General features: G+C 33.6%; 3 protein-coding genes across 4 annotated transcripts; 1 reads left to right on the top strand and 2 right to left on the bottom strand.

The window, feature by feature from the left end:
* Positions 1-1699: 1699 nt before the first annotated feature.
* On the bottom strand, positions 1700-9334 carry LOC116765275 (centromere protein I-like). Of its 2 annotated transcripts, none has more exons than XM_061522756.1 (14): positions 9241-9334; positions 8990-9166; positions 8728-8880; positions 8517-8602; positions 8300-8407; positions 7911-8057; positions 7769-7828; positions 7571-7683; positions 6964-7121; positions 6327-6484; positions 6094-6240; positions 5145-5277; positions 3885-4062; positions 1700-2215 (listed from the first exon to the last, which is right to left on the bottom strand). In XM_061522756.1, exons 2-14 carry the CDS (start codon positions 9156-9158, stop codon positions 1834-1836), a joined length of 1992 nt encoding a protein of 663 aa, XP_061378740.1. In that variant the 5' UTR covers positions 9159-9166; positions 9241-9334; the 3' UTR covers positions 1700-1833. The 2 variants fall into 2 exon arrangements, with proteins under 2 accessions (XP_061378740.1, XP_061378744.1); XM_061522760.1 differs by having other exon boundaries at positions 9248-9292.
* Positions 9335-9906: 572 nt separating this feature from the next.
* On the top strand, positions 9907-16758 carry LOC116779636 (BRCA2-interacting transcriptional repressor EMSY). Its single transcript, XM_061521071.1, has 6 exons — positions 9907-10090; positions 10232-10406; positions 11108-11372; positions 11638-11806; positions 11883-13727; positions 13820-16758. Exons 1-6 carry the CDS (start codon positions 10030-10032, stop codon positions 14188-14190), a joined length of 2886 nt encoding a protein of 961 aa, XP_061377055.1. The 5' UTR covers positions 9907-10029; the 3' UTR covers positions 14191-16758.
* A 39-nt stretch (positions 16759-16797) lies between these two features.
* LOC116779606 (aspartate aminotransferase, mitochondrial) lies at positions 16798-22025 on the bottom strand. The gene is made up of 9 exons (XM_061521121.1): positions 21819-22025; positions 21324-21480; positions 20995-21138; positions 20437-20643; positions 19160-19255; positions 18866-19016; positions 18007-18181; positions 17696-17846; positions 16798-17092 (listed from the first exon to the last, which is right to left on the bottom strand). Exons 1-9 carry the CDS (start codon positions 21905-21907, stop codon positions 16970-16972), a joined length of 1293 nt encoding a protein of 430 aa, XP_061377105.1. The 5' UTR covers positions 21908-22025; the 3' UTR covers positions 16798-16969.
* Between the last annotated feature and the right edge of the window lie 56 nt (positions 22026-22081).

The following is a 22081-nucleotide window of genomic DNA, read 5'->3' as shown; positions in this document are numbered from 1 at the left end:
AGAAATAATAGAAGAAACGGAAAAGCGAATTATGCTTCGTGAGATTGTTCAAGCAATAAGAATTCTAACATATGCTCGTCACCTACCCTTTTTAATGTTCAATGATGATAAAATAAAAGGAAAGATATGCTGTGATAATTTCTGTACCATTCGACATAATATCGAACGGGACTAGGAATAGAGTGTACATTAATTTCATTCATGTTTGTATTGTTTAAAATAAACTAAATAAAAGTGGTACAATGAGTAACGGTTAGCCACCCTGGGCCGGTCGAGATCAACACGGGGACAGGTATGTAGTACATCATTGAATATTGTAGGTACATTGTATTAATTTGCGCTCACAATCAAACGGGGGTGGAGATGGGAACCGGGAGTGCTTTTTTGAACTGTAATCAATGGGGACCGGAGCACTAGAACTGTTTTTGATTTCTCGTTTTCTTTTACTTCGACCCAAATTGAAATTTGAACGATGGTTGGACACGGGTGGTAATTAAATTAATTTTCCGGATTATAAATTTCTTTTTGGGAGTTATCGCTCCTGTATAGGGAACTATACGGAGGTGAAGTATGTAAGTATTGATATTTTATCCTTCATCCTAGTAATCTTATTGACAATAAATTTGTGTATATATTAAGTTACTGCCCTAAAGCTAAGCCTTCTGGACCGATTTTAATGACATTTTAGAATTATATAGCTTCTCACAATAATATAAAGTGCGTAATTCATTCCGAATCTCCACATAGTTAAACAGAAAACGGCACGTAATTTGTATTTCGCAAGAATTCACGTAACACTATAGATGACACTGCAACATGGTTACCCTAAACATATATTTTAACTGCACAATATTCGATTCTCTCTCCAGCCAATTCCGGAGTCCACACGGGTGAAGTTGCGGGCGAAAGCTAGTTCGTACTCAGCCACACGAGTATAGTTAGTAACTTCAGTTGTCGATTTAGTTTGGACATAGTTCAGAATTGGAAGCAATTGAATCAAAACTTTACTCTAACTTGTCATGTACTTGTAGGTTATGACGAAAATTTTATTTCTTCAAACACATCTCTTTTGCATTAGCAATATTAAAATTTTCATATATGTTTTACGAGAATGAGATTTGATCGAAATGGTAGGGATATCATTTATTTTCGTATTTTGTTGAACACGCTTTAATATGTCTAATCCTATTATAAGACTATATACGTGTCAGTAGAAACAAACAACATTCATCTCGTCTGGCAATGATCACGGTCGCTGTGAAGGAACCGAGACGTCGAGATTATGTATTTGCAAAATATTAAAAAAGAAAGCCTAGTAATCCGAAAACCTTAGTATCATTTAAATGGATAAAATCGAAAATCTTTAAACCTATACGTTGTGCAGTTGTTGCCCGAACCGGCGCAGTAAAATAGCTAAATACTTAACACAAGCATCATTAATTAAAATCAATCAATGATAAATAACTGAAATTAGTTAAACTGTTTAAACTGGGAAGTTTTTAAATTGGTCTGTGCTGCATAAGGTCCTCGAAAAAATGCCGGTAAAAATAAATAGTGACTTATATGAAGAGACAAATAAAACTCAATTAAAGTCATCATCAAACGATGTCGTTTAATAAAACCATTATTCATATCACAAATATATATATATATGTGTGTATATATATATATATATATATATATATATATATATATATATATATATGTATATATTAAAAATTACACAGCATCACAATAGCGTCACATAATTTAAGATTATTTAAGATTCAGTATTAAAGTTTATATATCAAAATGCAACTAGCTTCACTAGACGATCAGAGATATTATTGTATATCAACGCATCTCTGGCATAGCCTTCATGATGAACTGGCTCAAGCTCCCGAACTCCTGGGCCACGACTGCATCGAACCATAGTCTATTATCCGCCTCTCTGTGGTCTATGGCCTCTAATTGCACGTACGTGTACGGCGCTAGCGCCAAATGGTTCCGCACACTCAACTGGGACTCCGCGCCGGGCAGCCTGTCTATCAACTTGTTCACCAACTGCGGGTGCAGTCGACTGAAAATTATTCCTTTATTGCGATTACTGAGGAATTGCTCGTAGAAACAGCTCACGAAGTCAGCTGTGTACAGTTTCAATAGATGCATGTGCTCTTTGTAACGCTGGGAAATATGTCCGGCTCTTGATTTCATGCTCGAGAAAATCTTCTTGTACCTGATGGATAGAATAAAACGTTATAGGGCATTATATCGATTATAAATATATATATAGGGATATTCAAATAATAAATAAATTTTATAAATACAACTGTGAACACCCTGTATGTTGAGTAGGGTATGGAAAATTTTCATTAAAGAGGGCGTGATATTAGTAAATAGAATAGGCTTCTTATGACTTAGCGTCCGTTTTTCAAAGGAGTTTATGTCACTATTAATCCGGATTCAAATGTATGGTGTCTCAGTCGTTTCGTTCAAGCCCGTAACGTGCAAATATTAAAATTAATCGAAGAAAATATTGTAATGAACCAATAAGGTGTATGACTTAATTGAAAAGTGAAATAAATTATTACTAGACAGATTTCATTAACATTATTTAAAAGATTATGAAATAAAATAAGTTCAATTAAATTATTTCACTTCATCACGTGTCAGAGATTTGTTTAGCGTTTTGATAGTAATATAATTTTTGTTTATTATTCTCCTTCAAAAATACAGCAATCGATTTTTACGTGTAATGTGTATTGAACAGAAAAATCTGAGGTTCAACCCTAAAATATCAAATTTCGAACTCATTATCAATAAAAAAAAAATTAAGTAACCGTGCACACGTTCAGGAATCTTCCGTTACAGGCAAGTCATAGCGATGGCGACGCGTGTGATGTAAATTTAAAATAACCTAACGCATGTCTCATACGTGTCATGTAATGGTGGTCTTGATGCATCCCCTCTCCATACACTCTGTGAGCTAAATTCCACCTTCATCCGCTTTACAAAGTTCGCTCCACGTAATAATATTCTTGTACCATTATCAAAGTGCTTTCTCAACTGATTGTTTAGTAAAATGATTTCATGTTAGTGAATTTATATTCTTCTTTAAAGAAATCGCTGAACAACACCCGATTGCTTATTAGTTATTGTGATTATTTAAAAAGATATCAGAATACTTAAAATTACTTTGAAGCACGCTTGGCAAATGATTTAATTTTTGTTTACAAACGAGCGGTCGTTTTTAAATATCTGCATAGAATTCCTATCGAATATTACGATTTTAGAAACAAAACTATGAAAGATGAATTAATTGAGGCAACTTTTTGATGATTATCTTTAAGAGTGTTACCGAGTCTTTTATTGCAGTATTTATTCCTGAATATCATGAAAATTACAAGTGGCTCCACAAACACACATTAAATTTAGGAGTTGATGTTTCGAGAGATGCTCAATGATATGTCTGCGAGTTCAGCCATGTACGTAACGTGATAAATAGATAGCTGCTCGAAGCTACTGGCTGCTGACCTGCACTACACGCGGCGTTTAGCGCGAATCGACAAAATCATATCTAAAAAGCGTGTTATTTGTTATCTTATAGTTTTTTTTTTATTAAATAGCATAATTCTTCTCAGGAAAACGTTTAACGAAAGGCATTCTGTCGATCAGCTCAATGTCGAGTAAATTAAATTCCTCTGGCGCTCGTAAACAATACTTCTGTTCAATAATGAATTTGATGACGTCATATTTAAATCAACTCGACATAATGACCGCCGGTTTATCTAGAGCTGCCGTAAATGTATCCGGTACACATAGAGACAGGTCTAGTAACGATGGCTCATAGCTGACAAGAGAATGTACCGGCTACTGCACGGTTGCTATTAATATGGTTGACTCACATCATAATAATCGCGGCCACATTATCTAGAGCCGCCGCGGAGTTGTCCAGCAGCGGTAGAGAGAGGCCCAGCAGGGATGGCGGCGGACAGGTAACAGGACAATCACCAGAAATACTGGCCACGGCGCGAGTTCGCCTCTCGCAGCCTAAAACAGCGCTGGACACGACTCTCAGATCACCTGGGATATAAAACACGTTTACATTAAAGTTTAGTTATTTATCTATACATATTATAAAATAAAGTACCCCGCCGCATCTGTTTGTTCGCAATAAACAGAAAAACAATGGCTATTTTACTTATTATATTAACTATTGCTAAAAACTATTGTGATTCTCGAGAAAGGTTTTAGTATTTAATTTGTTAGGTTTTTGTATTTATTAATATTTGTTGGAGATGTCGAGAAAAAATGAGCCGTCTGTCAGCTTATAACGAAAACGCTGCCTAGACCCTTTGAGATTTAAAAAACAATGTATGGTGGAATTGTGTATCTTATACAAGTCTACAGAAAAGTCCGCAGTCCCACATGTCTACACCTTAAGGATATCATACTATAACCATATTACAACTTTTAAAAATTTCCATTCCTAAAGCGTTTATTGGAAAGCTATTTACATAAATACGGTTTAAAATCTTATCAAAATAAATTACTTCGTTTTCAAGCCCACATCAGTATCAGTAAATTACTTTTTAAATCATTTAAATCGGGCGTACCATTTGAAAGTTATCATAATATAAGTTTAATAATTATCAAAATTAAATAGGCTATATAATATTTTTTGTAAAGAGCCCGTGCGAAGCCGGGGCTGGTACCTAGTTTTTCATAAATCTCACACCAACTTCATATAAAAGCTACAAATTTATCGTCATATGTCCAACTCATAGAAATCTGTGTATTAAACAAAAACCTCTCTTTTTAAATTTATGGCAGCCCCATACTCAAGGTATACAATATACGACACATGATAACTTACATAAAACCCTTTTTTTCGACCACATACTAATAAATGAAACTAATATCGTTCGCATCGCTACGCGTCTTATCATTCCTATTATAACACTTCTCGTCTGCCCGTGGTCGCGGCTGCAAAGTAACCGAAATGTCAGCAGTATGGAGTTAAAGATAATAAAACACACGCAGTGGTCAGAAAAATATTAGTTCCATTTCAATGAATGCTCGCCAAAATCCTGGATCTCGTCATATATTGATATATCAAAGAAAAATTTATTGAAATAACTAGCTAAATATTAATGAGTGAGTACCCGGGGCCACTTGCAGGGCTTTGTCACACATATCGTTAATCTTTGACGCCGCCATGTATATCGTCTCTGCGAACATTTCTTCACTGGGGTGCAGGTCGAGGAAATGGTGGGTAGACCTCGAGCTTGAGAAGACCTGTGGAATTACATTTGACACACGGATATTAAAAGTATTAAGCCTTTATAAATATTTAGGTATGTGATTTTAATGGAAGTTGGAAAATTTAAGAAAAATAAACATATAGTGAAGAGATTTTTATTTTTAACTTATAAGATAATAGTTTGTACCCAGCCAGTGTGGCATCTCTTGGAGGCATTTGGTGGACCTATGACCGTGACTTATATGAATAGAAAGTTTAGTAACATAGAAAGAAAATGATTTTAATTTGAAAATTAAAATATTGCTGAGGTAGCTACTGTAGTCTCTATACTTGTATTATAAAGTTCTTGAATTAGAACATAGATAAAAAAATTCACAAAATCCTACATTAGGTTCCTGAAGGATCTATACAAAATACACTACGATACAGTGTCTATGAGAATGTCACAACAAGAAAGATTTAAGTAAACTTAGTTGATTAGTAGGAAATTCATTAAACATTTTTATATATTTTTTTTTGTCAATTTATAGTTCAGTAATAGTTTCGTTCTGAGTAGTTGTAGTACTTTGAGCAGTAGTAAGCAGATTAAGCGGTCAGCCCGCGACGACTGGCGCACAGTGAAACTCGAATGTGTTTGTGACGCAGCGCTAGTAACCTGTTATTGTTTCTCTTCGTTCTTCACCACGAGTGCCAAAAAGGAAGCTTCACAAAATGATCTGCTTGAAATTTTTTGTACTAAACTTAACAATGAACCTAGTTAGGACTGATGAGTTGCTAGCAAGAAGCACGGACAACCGTTTGGTCTTGATTTTCTTTTTGTAACAATATAACCCGCCTCACTAAATACTCACGAGGTTGCAGAACATGTTATTCAGACTGTTGCTGATAGCGCATTGCTCCAGCGGCTGCGCGCGTTGATATATTTTGGACAGCGAATCTAAAATGATGCATATATCCTCAAAACCGTCCACATTCAGCCATTGTATAAGTTCCATTATCTGGAAAAAAATATTCAGTATTCTATTATATATAAAATGTTTTTCACAAAATTTCTATATGATTATATATGACGAATATCGCTCACCTCAGAAAAATAGTCTTTTTCATTCCAAAACGGCAAGTACTGTGCCAAAAAACGTGTCACTACAGGAACTCCTTGCATTACAGTGGACTGGAAGAGGGCCAGCCGATGTAATAGATCCTGCTTTTCAATGTAACTATGAGGAGATTGTTCTAGAAAACCTAGGAACAGAATAGAACATTATTCAAGTCAGGTCAGGCGAGGGACATTAACTTTCTATAACTAAAACACTAATATTACATTATAATGCAACCAAGTTTCTCGGACAGCACACATGTTTGAATTACTCTATATCTACATGTTATCGACGTTTGAAACACTTTCATCTCATCTGTTCGTGACCACATTTGCTGAAAACCAAATTTAAACATTGAGAAAATGTAGACATAGAATAATGAACAGCACACACTAGCCAAAATACTTAATCTCGAGAAGAAAATATATAAAGGGGTGCTCGCGGACATATTTCATGAATTTGAATCAAGGCTCAAACACTTTTCACACCAGGTGACAAATAAATTGATTTATTTAATAATTAATGAATAAGAAATATATTTTATAAATATACAGTAATATAATAATAAAGTCATATACATATTTTTAGTATGACTAAGGCAAATTGTTTGTTTGGAAACCTTACATCCATCCAGTAAATGTTGCAGGTCGTGTGAGAGGAAGGCGTGATCGTGTTTATGTGTCGCGAGCAGCGCGAGTCCCGCCGGGTTGCAGAGCAAGGCTCGCAGCCGCGCCGGCCGAGACAACACGTGTTGACTACTGTACTGGAGTAGGGACACTGGACTGAAACACAAAAGTACCCATCATATAATATATGTACGTGTATATATATAAAAACTACTATTAAGAATACTGACTGTATTTGGGTGAAAATTAACAAAGGAATATATATATTTTTTCTCGTATAGTACAAATTTTTTGGCTCTGCTTTTTCATTTTTTAAGTTATTTCATATATCACATAACTTCTACAATTTAAGACTGTCCACTAGCTATAGAAAGGTGGCTTATATACAAATAAAAAGTTAGGACATTTTTCCTAAACCTACATATATATATGATTTTTAATATAAAAAGCATCACACTCTCTTAAAGAAGCAATTTTCAAATATGATAGAATTGATCGATACAAAGAAATTAGTTCATCAGAACATGCCGTTAAAGTTATTTTTGAATGAGTTCTGTATTGTCTTAATTAAACAAAAGGTCATAATGTTAAAGATTTATACACACTCAGAGAAATCCAAGTAGTTCTTCAGCCCATCATTTTTGTACTGTTTCGATCCGATATTAGCAAACTCCATGTTTGGTATCAGCGGGTCAGCTTTTTTGTTTCTAGAAATTTCCTGAAATAATACGAAACATGCATTGTGTTATATTTTTAAGATATAATAATTAATAGCTGGAAAATAAAATTAATTGACCACTCACATTTAAAGGATTAACCCAGAATAATCGGAATGTTTCCTCGTTTGTAACATGCCTCTTGCTCTGGAATTAATAAAAATAAAAATAAAAAAATCATAAAACCATACAATAGTTGATAAAAGAAATAATAAGCCATAAAATTTACCTGGCTATTCTTAAATCTTGTCATTAATACCACATTAATCTTTTTGAATGCGGTGTATATTGAAACACATGGCACATCCTCGGGGACACACTCGGGTTTGAATGACTTAAACAGACCCAGGAGCACTTGGATTTGTCGATACATATTCTAAAATGAATATTATAACTATATCATTATCCTTAACATACTTTATATATGTGCACCTCACTTAAATGTTTTAATTTCTATCATATTCTGTCACAAACAATGAAAGTGCATCAAAATTATTTAAATATACAATAAATTTTCATAATAATTTTTAAAGTTACATCTATTAAATATTGCTTAGGATGATAGATTTGTTCTTTGTTAAGTGAAATGAAGATATGGAATTTTAAACTATATGCTACCTTCTTAGCTTCCCTTTTCTTGGCATATTCTATTAACTCCAGAACTCTTCCTCTCGTCACATCGGCTGGTTTAGTCAATGTATATACAAGCTTCATAGCATGTCCAGTCTGAGAAAAATTAAGCCTCATTGTAACAGTTATTTAAGAAATTAAGTCTTTCAATATAAAACAGTGTAATTCAATATAACATATAGTTTACTTAGTCAAAGAAACTCACTAGCATTTCATATGTTAACATAATGTAGAACAATTCATATCCCATGTCCAAGGCATTCATATCAATAGAGTCACTGTCCATAGCAGCTGAAATTGAATGAAATGAAACTAAAGTCTGCCATAGTGTTTACAATGATCTATAAATCTTACAACATCTTCCATTATCAAGACAATTTTGAAAATAATATTTTATTTAAAGTTTAAGTGCATACCAGTCAGCCAATCAAGAAGAAAGCCAATTCTAGAGAAATTGTTCTGGTTTTCGTAATTCGCTAATATCCATCGTAATGAATATTCTACTGTATTTTGGTTTACTTTTTCTTGGGGCACCAAGCAAGTTCCAAAACTCACCCATTTCGTGATTGCTACAACATATAATAATATATAATAAAAATGTAAATTTAAAACATTCAAGTATAACTTAAAAATATTTTTGTCTTTCAATAAATTATTCAAAATAAATAACCAACTTACGTATGTTTAAATTTAGCCAAACTTTAAACAAAGTGTGGAAGTCCTCGTATTTCAAACCAGTATTTTCTACAATTGAACCCAACTCGTCGATCTTGCTTTGAAATAATTCTTTATCGAATCCTTTCTTCAAAGATTTTATATAATCTATAATCTCTTCGACATCCGTCATTTTGAACCCTTAATGATAGAAAATCATAAAAAATAAGAAGTTGTAGGTTTTGTTTACATTGAATTCAAAACAGATACGTTACGATTTACTGGTCAAGTAACCATAGACAAGGCACGCAGCACATAACAAGTGACAGGCCGATCAGGTCGCTTCTCAAGCCACAGACTACTTGAAAAGATGCATTATGTCGTTACCACCTTATTTTGTTATTAATATTAATTTACATACATCATTTAGAAGTATTCAAATTCCTTTTTAAATAATAAGAAATATTATATTGTATTCATTTAAGAGTTTTTGTTTCAGTATGCTAATCACTCTTTAGAAATAGTGAAGTCAAAGCTCATGTCATACTCCTGAAATTCCAAATGTCTATAAGATATGTTAACCGCTTACAAAACTAAAAAATGGTTTATATAAACTGTCTATTTTTTTAAATATTATATTCTTTGGTAGTGATAAATAAAAACAAGGCATTTAAATCAATTCATTTTAAATAACGTACTATTCAATAAAAAATAATTTGGATGGAATATAATATAACTTATAATATAACAGTTTTTATTTGTAGGGAAGCATAAATTGTTAATTGTTAATTTAAAATAGGCATCTGCTATATAATAAACCGTACAATATTTTAAATAAACTTTATATTTATAGACAAATATTGAAAAGTTGTGGTAACTCTAAATTCATAGGCAATACAAGCTATCCGTTATTATTTCGCATCCCTACTAGAAATGTCAAAATGAACGAATTGTCGTTTGAAGTAAACAGTATGGATATTTGCCAGTAGAGTATTTTAATAAAATATGTTTAAAATCATATAGTTAAATAGTAATTTAAAGGTGTTTAATGTAGCAAATTAAACATGTGGCCTATGCTTCTTAATATGACACGCGACGAATGTCGTCGAACGCTAAGAAGACTTGGTATATATTTAGTTTTATAAATGGCATTCGTTTTCCCTCCTATGGTTTTCTTCCACAATGCTCTCAGTGATTCGACTTGTTTTATTGTGTATAGTTTCTGTTAATGTGAATCTTTTTGATGCAATATTCGTTTGCTTATAGAATTGGAAGCCTACTCGAATATGATAAGTGTATTCAGAGCACAAGGGGCATTAGAAGACAACAGAAAAAAGTTGCTTGAGGAACTACGCGCCGTTTTGCATATAAGCAATGATCGGCATAGCGCTGAGGCGCGTCGCGTGTCTAATGACGAGCTACTAGCCACTATTGCTGAACAGTAAGTTTGAAATTAAGTTTTTGTTTTGGGATAAAGTTTTATTTTTAAAACATGTAAGGATATGTCAAAGATGGCTGAGAACATAATGGTCTACATGTATGTTAATTGCTGCTTATGTGTGATAACACTCAAATCAAGACTGTTCTTATAGGATTGAAGTTAAAACAAAAGATATTTTTATTTTTATATTCCAACTATCTCAGGCAGAGCCTTGTAGATATAATCTAGTAATTGACATATTTGGCACCATACTAGTATACCTTTTGACAACTTGTGATTAAATTTTATACTACTGTTATTAATTTTATAAAGATTTATTTTCAAATTAATTATTTATGAAGTGACAGATAACCTATGTGACATTTATGTCAAATTAAAATATTTAAAAAGTTTTTAGTTGGAAAAACTTTTTCTTATATTTTTTTTGCATATTTTATAATTTTACCATTTTGCATGTGTCTTAATTTTAAAGTAATTTAATTTGTTTTTAGTGAAGTGTATTTAAAAAAATATATAATAATTAAAATATGTTTGAAATATTTTAATATTGTACACAAAAAATTGTAAGTGTATTAAATATATATTTCCATACAAATAACTACTATTAACAATTTTTAATGAAAAATGTTTTTGTACAAAATATAAAATATACTAAACATTAACGAATTTAAACTTAGATGAGACTATTATTATCATTATAGGTTAGCGGGTCCTAACACAGGTTTGGGATGGATCAGCGAGGGTCGGCGCCGCGTGCCTCTAATGCCGCGCGGCGTTCCACAGACAATGTACACAGAAATCGCCGACCGAGCTGCTGAGGCCGCTGCCGCAGAGAACAAGGACATCAGGAAAAGAATCGAGACTGAAAAACTTAATGATGCATCAGACTATGATAGTGATCATCACAGTCAATGTATAGAGGAAGAAACATCTTGTCCTGTCGCTCTTGAAGATCATACAGCTAAGGTATGATTGGCAACTTGATTGTTCCACAATTGTTTGTAATTTTTGATATGTCCCGCCTAATGACATTTTAGTATTAACATATACACAACCAAAATTTTATATTTGGTATTCATTCAACATAAGAATCGAATTTTTGTCCTTAATGTTAGAAAATGTTGTTTAAAAATTTTTGACAGACAGTGACAGCTGAGCCCTAGTCGTCACATTGAAAAGTCAATCAAATTTATTGCCATAATCAAAACAGATAAAAAATAAATGTTTACAGATATGGGAAACTGAACTTATTTGTCGTAAAAGAAAATTGCCCGAAGGTGCCGCGCTACCAGACGAAGCTTCAACTCCACATAAAAATATGAGAAATGTACAAGTTAATACAAATCAGAAACATTTAAATTTATCACAGGTCTATTCAAGATTTTCACAGCCAACGTCGAGTGAGTTTCGATACATATCCATATATCTCAAAAAAAAAAAATCACAAAAATAATACATTAATATTTTTTATTTCAGGTAAAGCGTCAGGTCATTCGAAACATTCATATAACCAAGTTAGCAAAGTATCGACTAGTAAATCAAACCAGCCTCACGCACCGCGCGGTCACAAACACAGAGCACATAAACAGGGTAAAACTCTGACTAAGGCGCAAAAGAAAGCTCGCGATATGCCTCTCTCTCCTAACAAACAGTACAATCAACAAGTAGACTATTCGGGGCCGCCCGGCTCCTTCCAGGCGAGTTACGCACAATCAATACTCGGCGGTAAAACGAAGCCGGACTACATAGATGAGATGAAGTCTAAATCGTCTTCGCCGGGGATGATCACGGACTCGCCGACGATGCACCTCCTCACCCAGCCAGCCACAGTGCCTCACGAACTATCAGTGTCCGAAAACCACCCGGACGACCCGCCCCTGCAGGCTCACACGACACCGATACCGAAGACGGTCAGCGGCAAACCCTACCAGGTGATCATCAAAAAGCGCGGTGACATCACCGCCGATAAGAAAGTACAAATGTCGGACTTCAAAGTCATACAGAAACCGCCCGAGGAGGTCAAACTCCTCCCCAATCGGCAGGTCGTGTTGACGCCGAACAATCAGAAGACACAAAACGTTCCCGGGAAACTGATGACAACCAAAGTTGTCAGTTCGCTGCCGAAATCCAGGACCCCGAACGTTCCAGTCATACAGTCCGATAAAATGATCGTAGTTTCCAAATCGTCCATTGAAAATTCAAAAATATTAATAACATCCACGTCCACGACGACGCCTTGTAAAGACAGTATACACAGTAGCACAAACAGCATATCAAAAACTAGTGAAGCGTTCACGCCGAAAGGCATCCCGGCGACTGATTTAAAAGTTTCGGCTAAAACTTTCGTTTTAAATCCTAAATCGGGACAGAAAATGGTCGTTTTACCGGCGAAAGCCGCTAAGGAAGGTCTGTTCCATCTAAAAGGTGTGTCGACGAGTATGAAGGTTGTGTCCGTGAGTTCGCAGATCAGTGTTCAAGGTTCGAAACCACCTCCATCAACTGCAATGTCGAAGCCCACAGTGAACACGCTGCCTTCCAACGCTAAAATAGTAGGTGTAGAACCGATAAAGACTGCCAATATGGCGGATATAGTACCAGTGAAAGGTCTACCGCCGATCTCGACAACAAAACTAACGAATCCCATAGTGCGGCCTGTGAATACAAAAGGCAATCTAATAGTTGTGTCAAAAGGATCTACTTTAGGAAAAACGCTCACTTTCACTAAAAATGGTAACGACATGTCCAAGATTATAATGGGGAAGAACGTTAATAAGCTGCTGCAGACGTCCAAGACGGATCAGGCGGAAAATACGAAATCGGGGAATGTTATCGTTCTAGAGTTAAACAACGAACAGTCGGGGCGGACGACGACCATGTCGGAAATACTAGAGAACCGCACGAACCCGGCGTCGATCAGCGAGCAGGAAGCTAAGAATGATGTACAGGAAATAACGCCCGAGACACCGGTGCTGTTCGAGAATCCGATGTCGGCAGAGACCTGCAATACTAGCAGTCTAGACTCCACCACCAGTCTCACGGAAATGGAAAGAATGGAAGACACGAGTTTAGGTATAATAGATAAGATAGGGAAAGAGAAAATAGATTTTAGTAAAAACTCAGATAACAAGGAAGGCTCGAACGTGACCGTCTGGGACATGGAGCTGGAGACTGTGGCGGACAAAGCGAAGGAAGACGTCGACAAACTAAACTCTTTACATTTAGATCTTGGCATGTCTAGCGACAGTGAAAACGAATTTATGGAAGGTCATAAAGTAAAGGATCAGCTCCCGACCGAGAGGATACAGACGGCGACTCCCACTGGTGAGTGTATAATATTCTTAACTATCGGCGCATACCATTAACCTCCTCATTTCATATATATTGATTTAAAATGTCCTATTTGGATATTTCAGGTGAGGGTCCGGAGAGGTTTGGAACGTTGTCGCGGGCGCGCACGTTGCTTAGTCAATTGCAAGACGACGGTTCGTCTAGTAACGACTCGTCCTTCGCCATAAAGTCCAAGTGCCGGCGGGAAGAGCGCGAGTCGGAAGCCCTGTCCAAAGCGCGCGCGAAGTTATCCGAGAAAGTAGCGGAAGCTAAATCGCAACAGAAAAGAATAGACGTGTATAGCACGGCCATCAGTACGACGGATATCAATCTAGATTCGTTTTCGTATCTAGAAGAGGGTCTGCTAGAAGGCGAGGAGGCTCGAGTCGAGCTGACCGAGTCCCTGTCCCGCCTGCTGAGCGACGGACACGCCCCTTTACACAAACCGCATCAGTAGCGACGACTTCTGACGAATGTAACTTCACCAGTGCTATTTGTGAGAACGCTAGACGCGATGTGCAAATTGGATTGTGAGTGCATCAGTTTTGAGTGAGCGACACTCGTTACACATCAACTACCCCCCGTGAAATAACAAATTGTTAGAGGCTAAAATTTCCGACGGTGAAAGCCCAGGCTGGGACGGATCAACAAGATTTCGTTTGAGGTTTCGATGAAAATTTTAGTTATTTTGAATATGTTTCTTGTACATAATATTTATGGAGAACTTTTAGCAGCTTTCTTTTAATCTTGCCGTTGTCTTTTGTTAAATGAATGTTGATGGATGTCATTTAAGTATTAAATGTTTCCGAAATTATTATCTTTTGTACTTTTTGATAAAAATAATAAAGTATGGCGATATAAATAAAAATAGGACATATTTTTTCAAGAGGATTTCATCTGCATTGATATTTAGGATATACAAATATTAGTTACAAAAAAAAAAAAAAAAAAAACGTTAAAAACGTCATTGCTCAAATAACGTAAAATTAATATGAATATTTTTTTGATACGATTAATATTAATTTTTATTTTGTAACTGATATTTATTTATACTATGTAAGTACAAACCTGGAGGTAATTCTCGTGTTATAAATATATGCCCAATATGATGTTGGATGCTGTTCTTTGTTATAAACCAATTCATAAAACGAAGGTACGGTCCGTACTTCCTGTTTATATAAACTCTTTTTAATATTAAAACATAGTCTACAAACGTTATCGAGTCCAAACACCAAAATGCACATATCAAGAATTGGTTTTCAACAAAGCGAAAATGTTTCTCAGAATTTTATTATTATATCGAAATGTGTGTATAAAATTATATATATATATATTTTTTTTAATAATTTCGCAAATTTTTTTATAGAAAACGCAAAATACTTAAGCTCAACAGTTTGGAATACATTAAACAAAATTTATTATAATGTAAAAGTTATGTTACTATTTTGTGAAATTTTCAGGAAAATAGCAAAATATCAGTATTTTATGATACGATTAAAATAAATCAGTTCAGTTTGACAATTTTGTTAAAATCAATAATTTAAAAACAAATAATTTTTCATTTAAATTTAAATTATGATCCAATAGAGAAAAATCTGTCAACACTTTAATTCCTACTTGTAAGGTAGTTTACAAATATTGCCTTCGTGAAAATTAAAAAAAAAATAAATATATTTTTTTTGTACACAAGTACTAAAAGGCAACAGATTTTTTAGGATGACAAAAATTTTATATATACGAGAAAGTACTCATTCAATTGTAATGATATCAACTATTAATTTAATTAACTTCGCACTGATACAATGTAAAGTATTCAGTATGTAAACTTCAATATATATGTGGATATTAATTTTCTCTATCCAAGCCACATATATCAGTGTCCCCTGACAGTGTCTGACGCACAAGTCGTGTATGTTGTAAGGGCATGACAATATTTATGTTTATCTTGTTTGAGTTTATCGCCTATCTATTAAGACCAATCTTCAGCCAGTCTGTAAATTTCTTTAGTAATAATAACAATGGTGCATTATATATTGTTGAATAGATATAGAATTCATGCAATAAATGAGTTTATTTTTAAGTACATATATACTCATGTACACTTATAGCGAAATATTACAGATTTTACCCATTATATTAGATAATTATAGTGTAGTTTTTATATGTGACGTTAAGGGAGGTTCACAAAGAAAGCTGGAAAAAGATAAAAAAATGTCAATGAGTTGTTGCTTCGACTAAATAACCGCACACATATTCTCCATATTTTTATTTGAAAAAACGTTATTTTACTATGATCTGTGTATAAAAAAAAATAATAATATTTTCAGTATTAAAATTAGCACTTTATATAGCCACAAAGAAATCTCTACTTTTGACGATACAAAAATAATCTCTCCCAGGCTCAATAAATACACATTGAATATTTAAAAAAACACCAACTCGCTAATAATTTTTTGTTTCAATTATAAAATGATATGATATGATATGTACCCAGGGTGTGATGTTAAGCGGCGCAGTGAATTGTTACGTTCTGAAGAAATAGTGCCATGGAAATAGTAAAGAAAAAAAAATAGGTTATGACAAAATTGTAAATAAATCGTTTTTATTGAAATGTCTTTGATGAATGTCAAATGGAGAATGTGTTACAATATTTGTATCATAATAATAATAATTTTATCAAAAAAAAAAACATTTTTACTTGTAAAAGTGCATATTTAATAAAAATAACTAAGTGAAACTGGTTACGTTTTGTATGTGGATGCAGGTTGATATGAAGGTTGTTATAATTTCTAAACGTTAAGCCGCCCCTTCCCTTTCTATGAATTTAACGTTTATATTACTAGACCGGCCCCAACGGTCGATCTGTATCATTTTAAATTTAGAATAATTTACGTTTCGTCGGCTGTAAATACGTTGCGTTGTCCTTAGTTTCGTTTTAGAATCATAGCAGATACGTTGATAAGATTTGTGTTTTTGGCATCAAGTTTATTTTATTTACTTATATTAAAATAAACAGTTAATTGACTATATTCTTTCATTTCTTCGGGGTTGTAAAATAAAAACCTTTGATATAACATTTTTATATTTGTGTCTCTAGGTACATTTAAAAATATATGTGGGAATTTAGAACTTAGTTTAAAATTTAATACAAAAGTATTTCAATGCAGAGAGCCAATCATTGTATGATCGCTCTGCTCGATTGTATATGAATATTCTATTTTCAGTGAATCGTTTGTCTAAGAGGTCACCTTGTGGATAGCTTCGGCCACGTAGTTGACGTTCTTGGATGAAATGCCAGCGACTGAGATACGCCCGTCCTTGGTCAAGTAGATGTGGAATTCCTTGGTGAGACGTGCCACCTGAACGATCAGGACACAAGTGTTAATATATGTGATAGCTTTATTACGAGTTTGCATTATCATAAATACTTAGCCTTTTTAGTTTTTTTAAAGCAACATTGATATTTTCATCTTCGAGGATTTATAAGATAAAAACTATATTCGGTGGTATTTGGTACATTCATATAGAAATACTCCCTTGGGGTAGTATTATTATAACAAACTATTACTTTACAGAGATTCCTTGAACTTACGGCATGTTAAGTAGGTTGTTGAAATAACCTACGTAAGACATGTTTTAATGTTTACTCGAGGGTTAGGCTCCTCAGACTCAAAATTTAAAATAAACTGCATTTATAACAAAGCATATCCTTTTTCATCTAAGCAGTAAGATAAATCCAAATAAAAGATAATAATAAGATAAATCTAAGATCAAAACCAACTTCATAGACATAAATATATATGTATTTATGAAATTGCTAGTTACTTAGATATTTGTGGATAATTAATTTTAATAATGTGTTATGATATAACATGGACATGACCTCGAGACAAGTTAATTCTCCTATATATATGTAATACGTCGTATATACTTATTATATAACCATCCCTGTTCCACCTCACCTGGTCTGGTTTAAGTCCGGTGAAGCAGAACATTCCAATCTGGTCCGTGATGTGGTTCCATTTCTGTTTGTTTCCAGCGCCCTCGATGCCTGAACGGAGCTGTGTACGCATCGATATGATGCGATCTGCCATCTGTTTTACGTCTGCCAACCTAAAATATATATATAATAAACATTGAATTAGTTAGTGTTAAGGTAAACAAAATGTATATATATATATATACAACTTCAGTAGCCACCTTTAATACAATATCTAAAACCGGCAGTTTAATCTATGAATATAGTAGTAAATATAGTTATAATTTTATTAACCATTGTTGCTTGAGCTCGTTGTTGGTGAGTATCTCCTTTACGAGCCGGGAGCCGTATAGTGGTGGGTTGGAGTACATGGTGCGGATCATGATCTTCAGCTGAGACATCACCTTCGCCGCCGACTCCTGGTCACCGCACAGCAGGGTCAAAGCGCCAACACGCTCTCCATACAGACCTGGAAAGTTATGTCCAAGGTTAAATTAAGATTATCTTTTAATATGGCTATATTTAAACAACGCCTCACTCGAAAGAATCGAACTCGCTAACAGCGAAATATGAAGGAATAAAATTATTTTTCTATATTGTTAATATATATTATAGGTTAAAAACTAAATTTCATATTATCTGTTTCAATTTTAATTCGTATATGTATTCACATCAATTGATCTATTACTACGTCGTACAGATATAGAGTACACAGTAGTTGTACATAACACATCTTGAGTACACAACAGTCGTTCAAAGGTTACACACACTAATTGTTAGAACAGTGTGCACAATCACAATGTGCGCAATGCATTAAATGGTACGATGTTATAATAAAGTTATTACATGTTTTTTGTTCTATTCATATTCATAAATTAAATAAATTAAAATAAATTGCTAGTACAGTTAATCATTTCATCACACCACTAGAGATATGTAACAAACGTCAACACGCCTGTTTAGAGATATTAAGGTCACTGAAGTCACGTAATTAGGAAAAAGGTTAATTGTTATTAAAATGACGTCACTCATAAAAGCCATATGAGAATTTAGAAACGGGTTGGTTGTGATTTGTTGCCGTACCAATTATGAGATATATATATATATATATATATATATATATATGTGTGTGCGTGTGTGTGTGTGTACTGACCCATGTTCTTAGCGAAGCTCTGGGCCAACATGACCTGGTGTCCATCGTCCGCGAACTGTCTCAGGGCGAAAGCGTCGTTGTCTACGCTGCCTGTGGCGAAGCCCTGGTACGCCATGTCGAAGAATGGGAATAACTCGCGGTCCTTTATAGCCTGGAGGTATATACAAGTAAAAGATTATATATACAATATTATATATATATTATATCCACTACAACTGAAATATAATGAACGACAAATCTTATTATTTGACATTAAAATAAAGTTATAGGTTCAATACATTTTAATTCACACACCTGGGATAGTTGCTTCCATTCTTCAGGTTTAGGGTCAACACCGGTGGGGTTGTGAGCGCAGGCGTGCAGTAAGATTATCGAACCCTTAGGAATTTTCTGTACAAATACAAATTATTATATATAATATTATCGATTAATACAACAGATATAAACTGCGCGTGGATCGTAAATAATATCTTTATCATTATTCAAACATAGTGATGGGAAAGATCGCTAAAAAATCATATTATCCAAATTAAGAATAAATCGCTTCGAATATAGATTTTTGTTAAAGATCTGCGGATACGAATTCTAATCATTCTGCGTAAATTAATTAATGACACTTGACACTACGTGTCATGACATGTGTTTTTTTAATTCAAAATTTTATTTTTACATTGAGACTAAATAAGAAAAAAGATCGATATCCGAGTCTTTTGTTCCCTCGGATATTTGCGGATAATCGGCACATCACTATTTATAACTCAAACATTTAGAAATATATGAAATTATTCAAAATCATATAAATGAACTTTTTACGAAGAGTGGAAAACTATAAATATATAGTACGTTACGGGAACAATGGTTTTGTTTATTGAAGGTTATTTATATTAAACACTGTTTTAACCTTGAACTTTGTAGTATGAAGTAACTAGCGCAATATATTGAAAAGTTATGTCTTATAATAATAAAAAAACAAAACAGATCTTATTTTGACGATCATATTTCTTGGGACCTTTTGACCTTTATTTACGTCAGGCAGATATTCTTCCGACCTTATCTATAGTATCTGAAAAGTTTTGCCGTGACATTGTCTTAGTGCAGCCATTTCCGTCGCCATGGCTTATCTGTCACGAGTATGGCTCGTGTTGATTTTATCGCGCATTATGTGATGTTACATTCCATAAAATATTTTATAAGATAATGTCAATTGTTTGTTATTTATTTGCTAGGAGATAGGGACGGATAAATAATTTTAAAACTATAATAATTCAACTGTTTATCTATTGATTGTTTTTCAGTGAATTTTGAATTTAGAACAGTGGTTGCCAACCAAATAAATTAAATGATATCAAAGGAGGTTGATATTAATTCTGTGCCTACTATTAATATTCAGTAACAAGCAGCCTAGGATACAGTTACTAATTCATGAAAATAATAAAAAAAAAATTTATTCAGTAATACTGAGGCATTACATAAATCATAATTCCTTACTATTTATGTACCAAGATACATTGTAGAGCCAATGCAAATAGTATTGATGTAGGTCAGTCTATTCTTATAACTTGTTTACTCACACAAATATCTTCCAAAGCTCCTTCAATATCGAATCCGTTAGTCTTGCTGTCAAAGTAACGATACTTCTTGTGCGGGAGGCCGAGAGTGTTGCAGATTTGTGGATGATTGCCCCAAGTGGGTGAGGAGAGCCAGACCTCCTTGTTTTTAGCATAATGTTTGGTAACAAACTCCAAACCGAGACGTAAAGCACCAGTTCCAGATAGGGTCTACACAAATATAATATAGATTTATACACATATTGACAAATAAAAACACATATATATATATATGTGTGTGTATATATATGTATACATGTGTGTATATTATTAGAAAGCTAACATTTACATTACTTTGTCAAACAAGAACTAAGACAAAACAAGGATGTGTATTAAATTTCAACAATACAGCATGTTCACATAATTTGAAACTGAAATAATAGGCAACATTCCAAATTTATTTATGTTAAATTTGTATGAAGTTATAATTTATCTATATTTACTTCATTGAATAATATTAAACACTTACATAATATATTATTAAAAAACAATATTAAATCTAAGAATATATCGACAACTTACTTGTACAGTAGCATTACTTTTGTTCTGGATGACTTGACTGCATTCACCAAAGGCAAGTTCGGCGACAGCAGAAGTATATGCGGCTTCTCCTCCAATAGGTGCATACTCATGGTTTAAACCTTTCCCATGGATAATACTCTCAGCCTGATAAAGATAAACAACTTGGCTATCTTATCAAAAGATGTAATAACAGATAATCATGTTATTTGACTCCAAAAAACTAGCAAAAGACAAGGGTTCAATAACATATAGAAAAATGGCGTTTAAGGTTATGTGCAATAAATAAAGTAGAAAAATTTTTATTTACAATATTTGTACATAAAACTAACCTTTCTAACTGATGGCAAAATGAATGGTTTGCCTTGATCATCTCTATAAGCACCTACACCAAGGTTGACCTTCTTGGGATCATTGTCTTTCTTGTAAGCTTCAGTTATTCCAAGAATGACGTCAGGAGGTCCCATTTCCACATTTCCCCAAAACTGACTGTATAATAATATTTTCTATTTATAAATAAATTATCTTTAGAATAATTCACACAAATTTATGGTATTACCACGTATTCATCAATGAGATATAAAAAATCAAGCATTGTAATAAATATAGTTTATTAATTTATATAAACTTTTTAGGTGATGTGGACAAAATATTTAAATTACAGCATGTTTTACAACAAGTTATTATTAGTATATTTAAGTGCCAGAATCATGTTAAAAGGATTTAGTATTGGTTTATCAGTATTTTTAAATTAAATTAAAAATATAGCAAAACTAAAAGTTTTAGGTGTATTACGTAAATTATAATTTAAAATGCCGGTACATTACCTAGCAGCTCTCCTTGTGCCATAAATAACACTCTCTGGAGATTTGTGTTTTAGTGCCTGAACTGTTAATTTTTTCAAAGCTTGTGCCATGGTTATGGAAAAAGAATTTCAAGTTAAATGCGGTTTGGCAGTTCGTTAATAAAAATATTAACGAATACGGTACTGAAATCAGTACCGGTGTAAGTAAAGAAACTAAGTTCCAGAATAAATGATTTTATTGATAATTTGTCACTTAGATTGCCAGATGCTATAAAATATTACCAC

Source organism: Danaus plexippus, chromosome 2, assembly GCF_018135715.1.
Source record: "Danaus plexippus chromosome 2, MEX_DaPlex, whole genome shotgun sequence".
NCBI lineage: Eukaryota > Metazoa > Arthropoda > Insecta > Lepidoptera > Nymphalidae > Danaus > Danaus plexippus.
This window is presented reverse-complemented; position numbering and strand designations above follow the sequence as displayed.

Coding starts and splice junctions, on each gene's coding strand:
- LOC116765275 (XM_061522756.1), bottom strand. CDS start 9,158: ATGACGGATGTCGAAGAGATTATAGATTATATAAAATCTTTGAAGAAA. Junction 6,241..6,326: donor AAAAAGACTATTTTTCTGAG/GTGAGCGATATT, acceptor ATTTTTTTCCAG/ATAATGGAACTTATACAATG. Junction 4,063..5,144: donor AGCCCTGCAAGTGGCCCCGG/GTACTCACTCAT, acceptor TTTATATCCCAG/GTGATCTGAGAGTCGTGTCC.
- LOC116779636 (XM_061521071.1), top strand. CDS start 10,030: ATGTGGCCTATGCTTCTTAATATGACACGCGACGAATGTCGTCGAACG. Junction 11,807..11,882: donor ATTTTCACAGCCAACGTCGA/GTGAGTTTCGAT, acceptor TTTTTATTTCAG/GTAAAGCGTCAGGTCATTCG. Junction 13,728..13,819: donor ACAGACGGCGACTCCCACTG/GTGAGTGTATAA, acceptor TGGATATTTCAG/GTGAGGGTCCGGAGAGGTTT.
- LOC116779606 (XM_061521121.1), bottom strand. CDS start 21,907: ATGGCACAAGCTTTGAAAAAATTAACAGTTCAGGCACTAAAACACAAA. Junction 21,481..21,818: donor GGCACAAGGAGAGCTGCTAG/GTAATGTACCGG, acceptor ATTATTATACAG/TCAGTTTTGGGGAAATGTGG. Junction 19,256..20,436: donor GAGCTTTGGAAGATATTTGT/GTGAGTAAACAA, acceptor GTATTTGTACAG/AAAATTCCTAAGGGTTCGAT.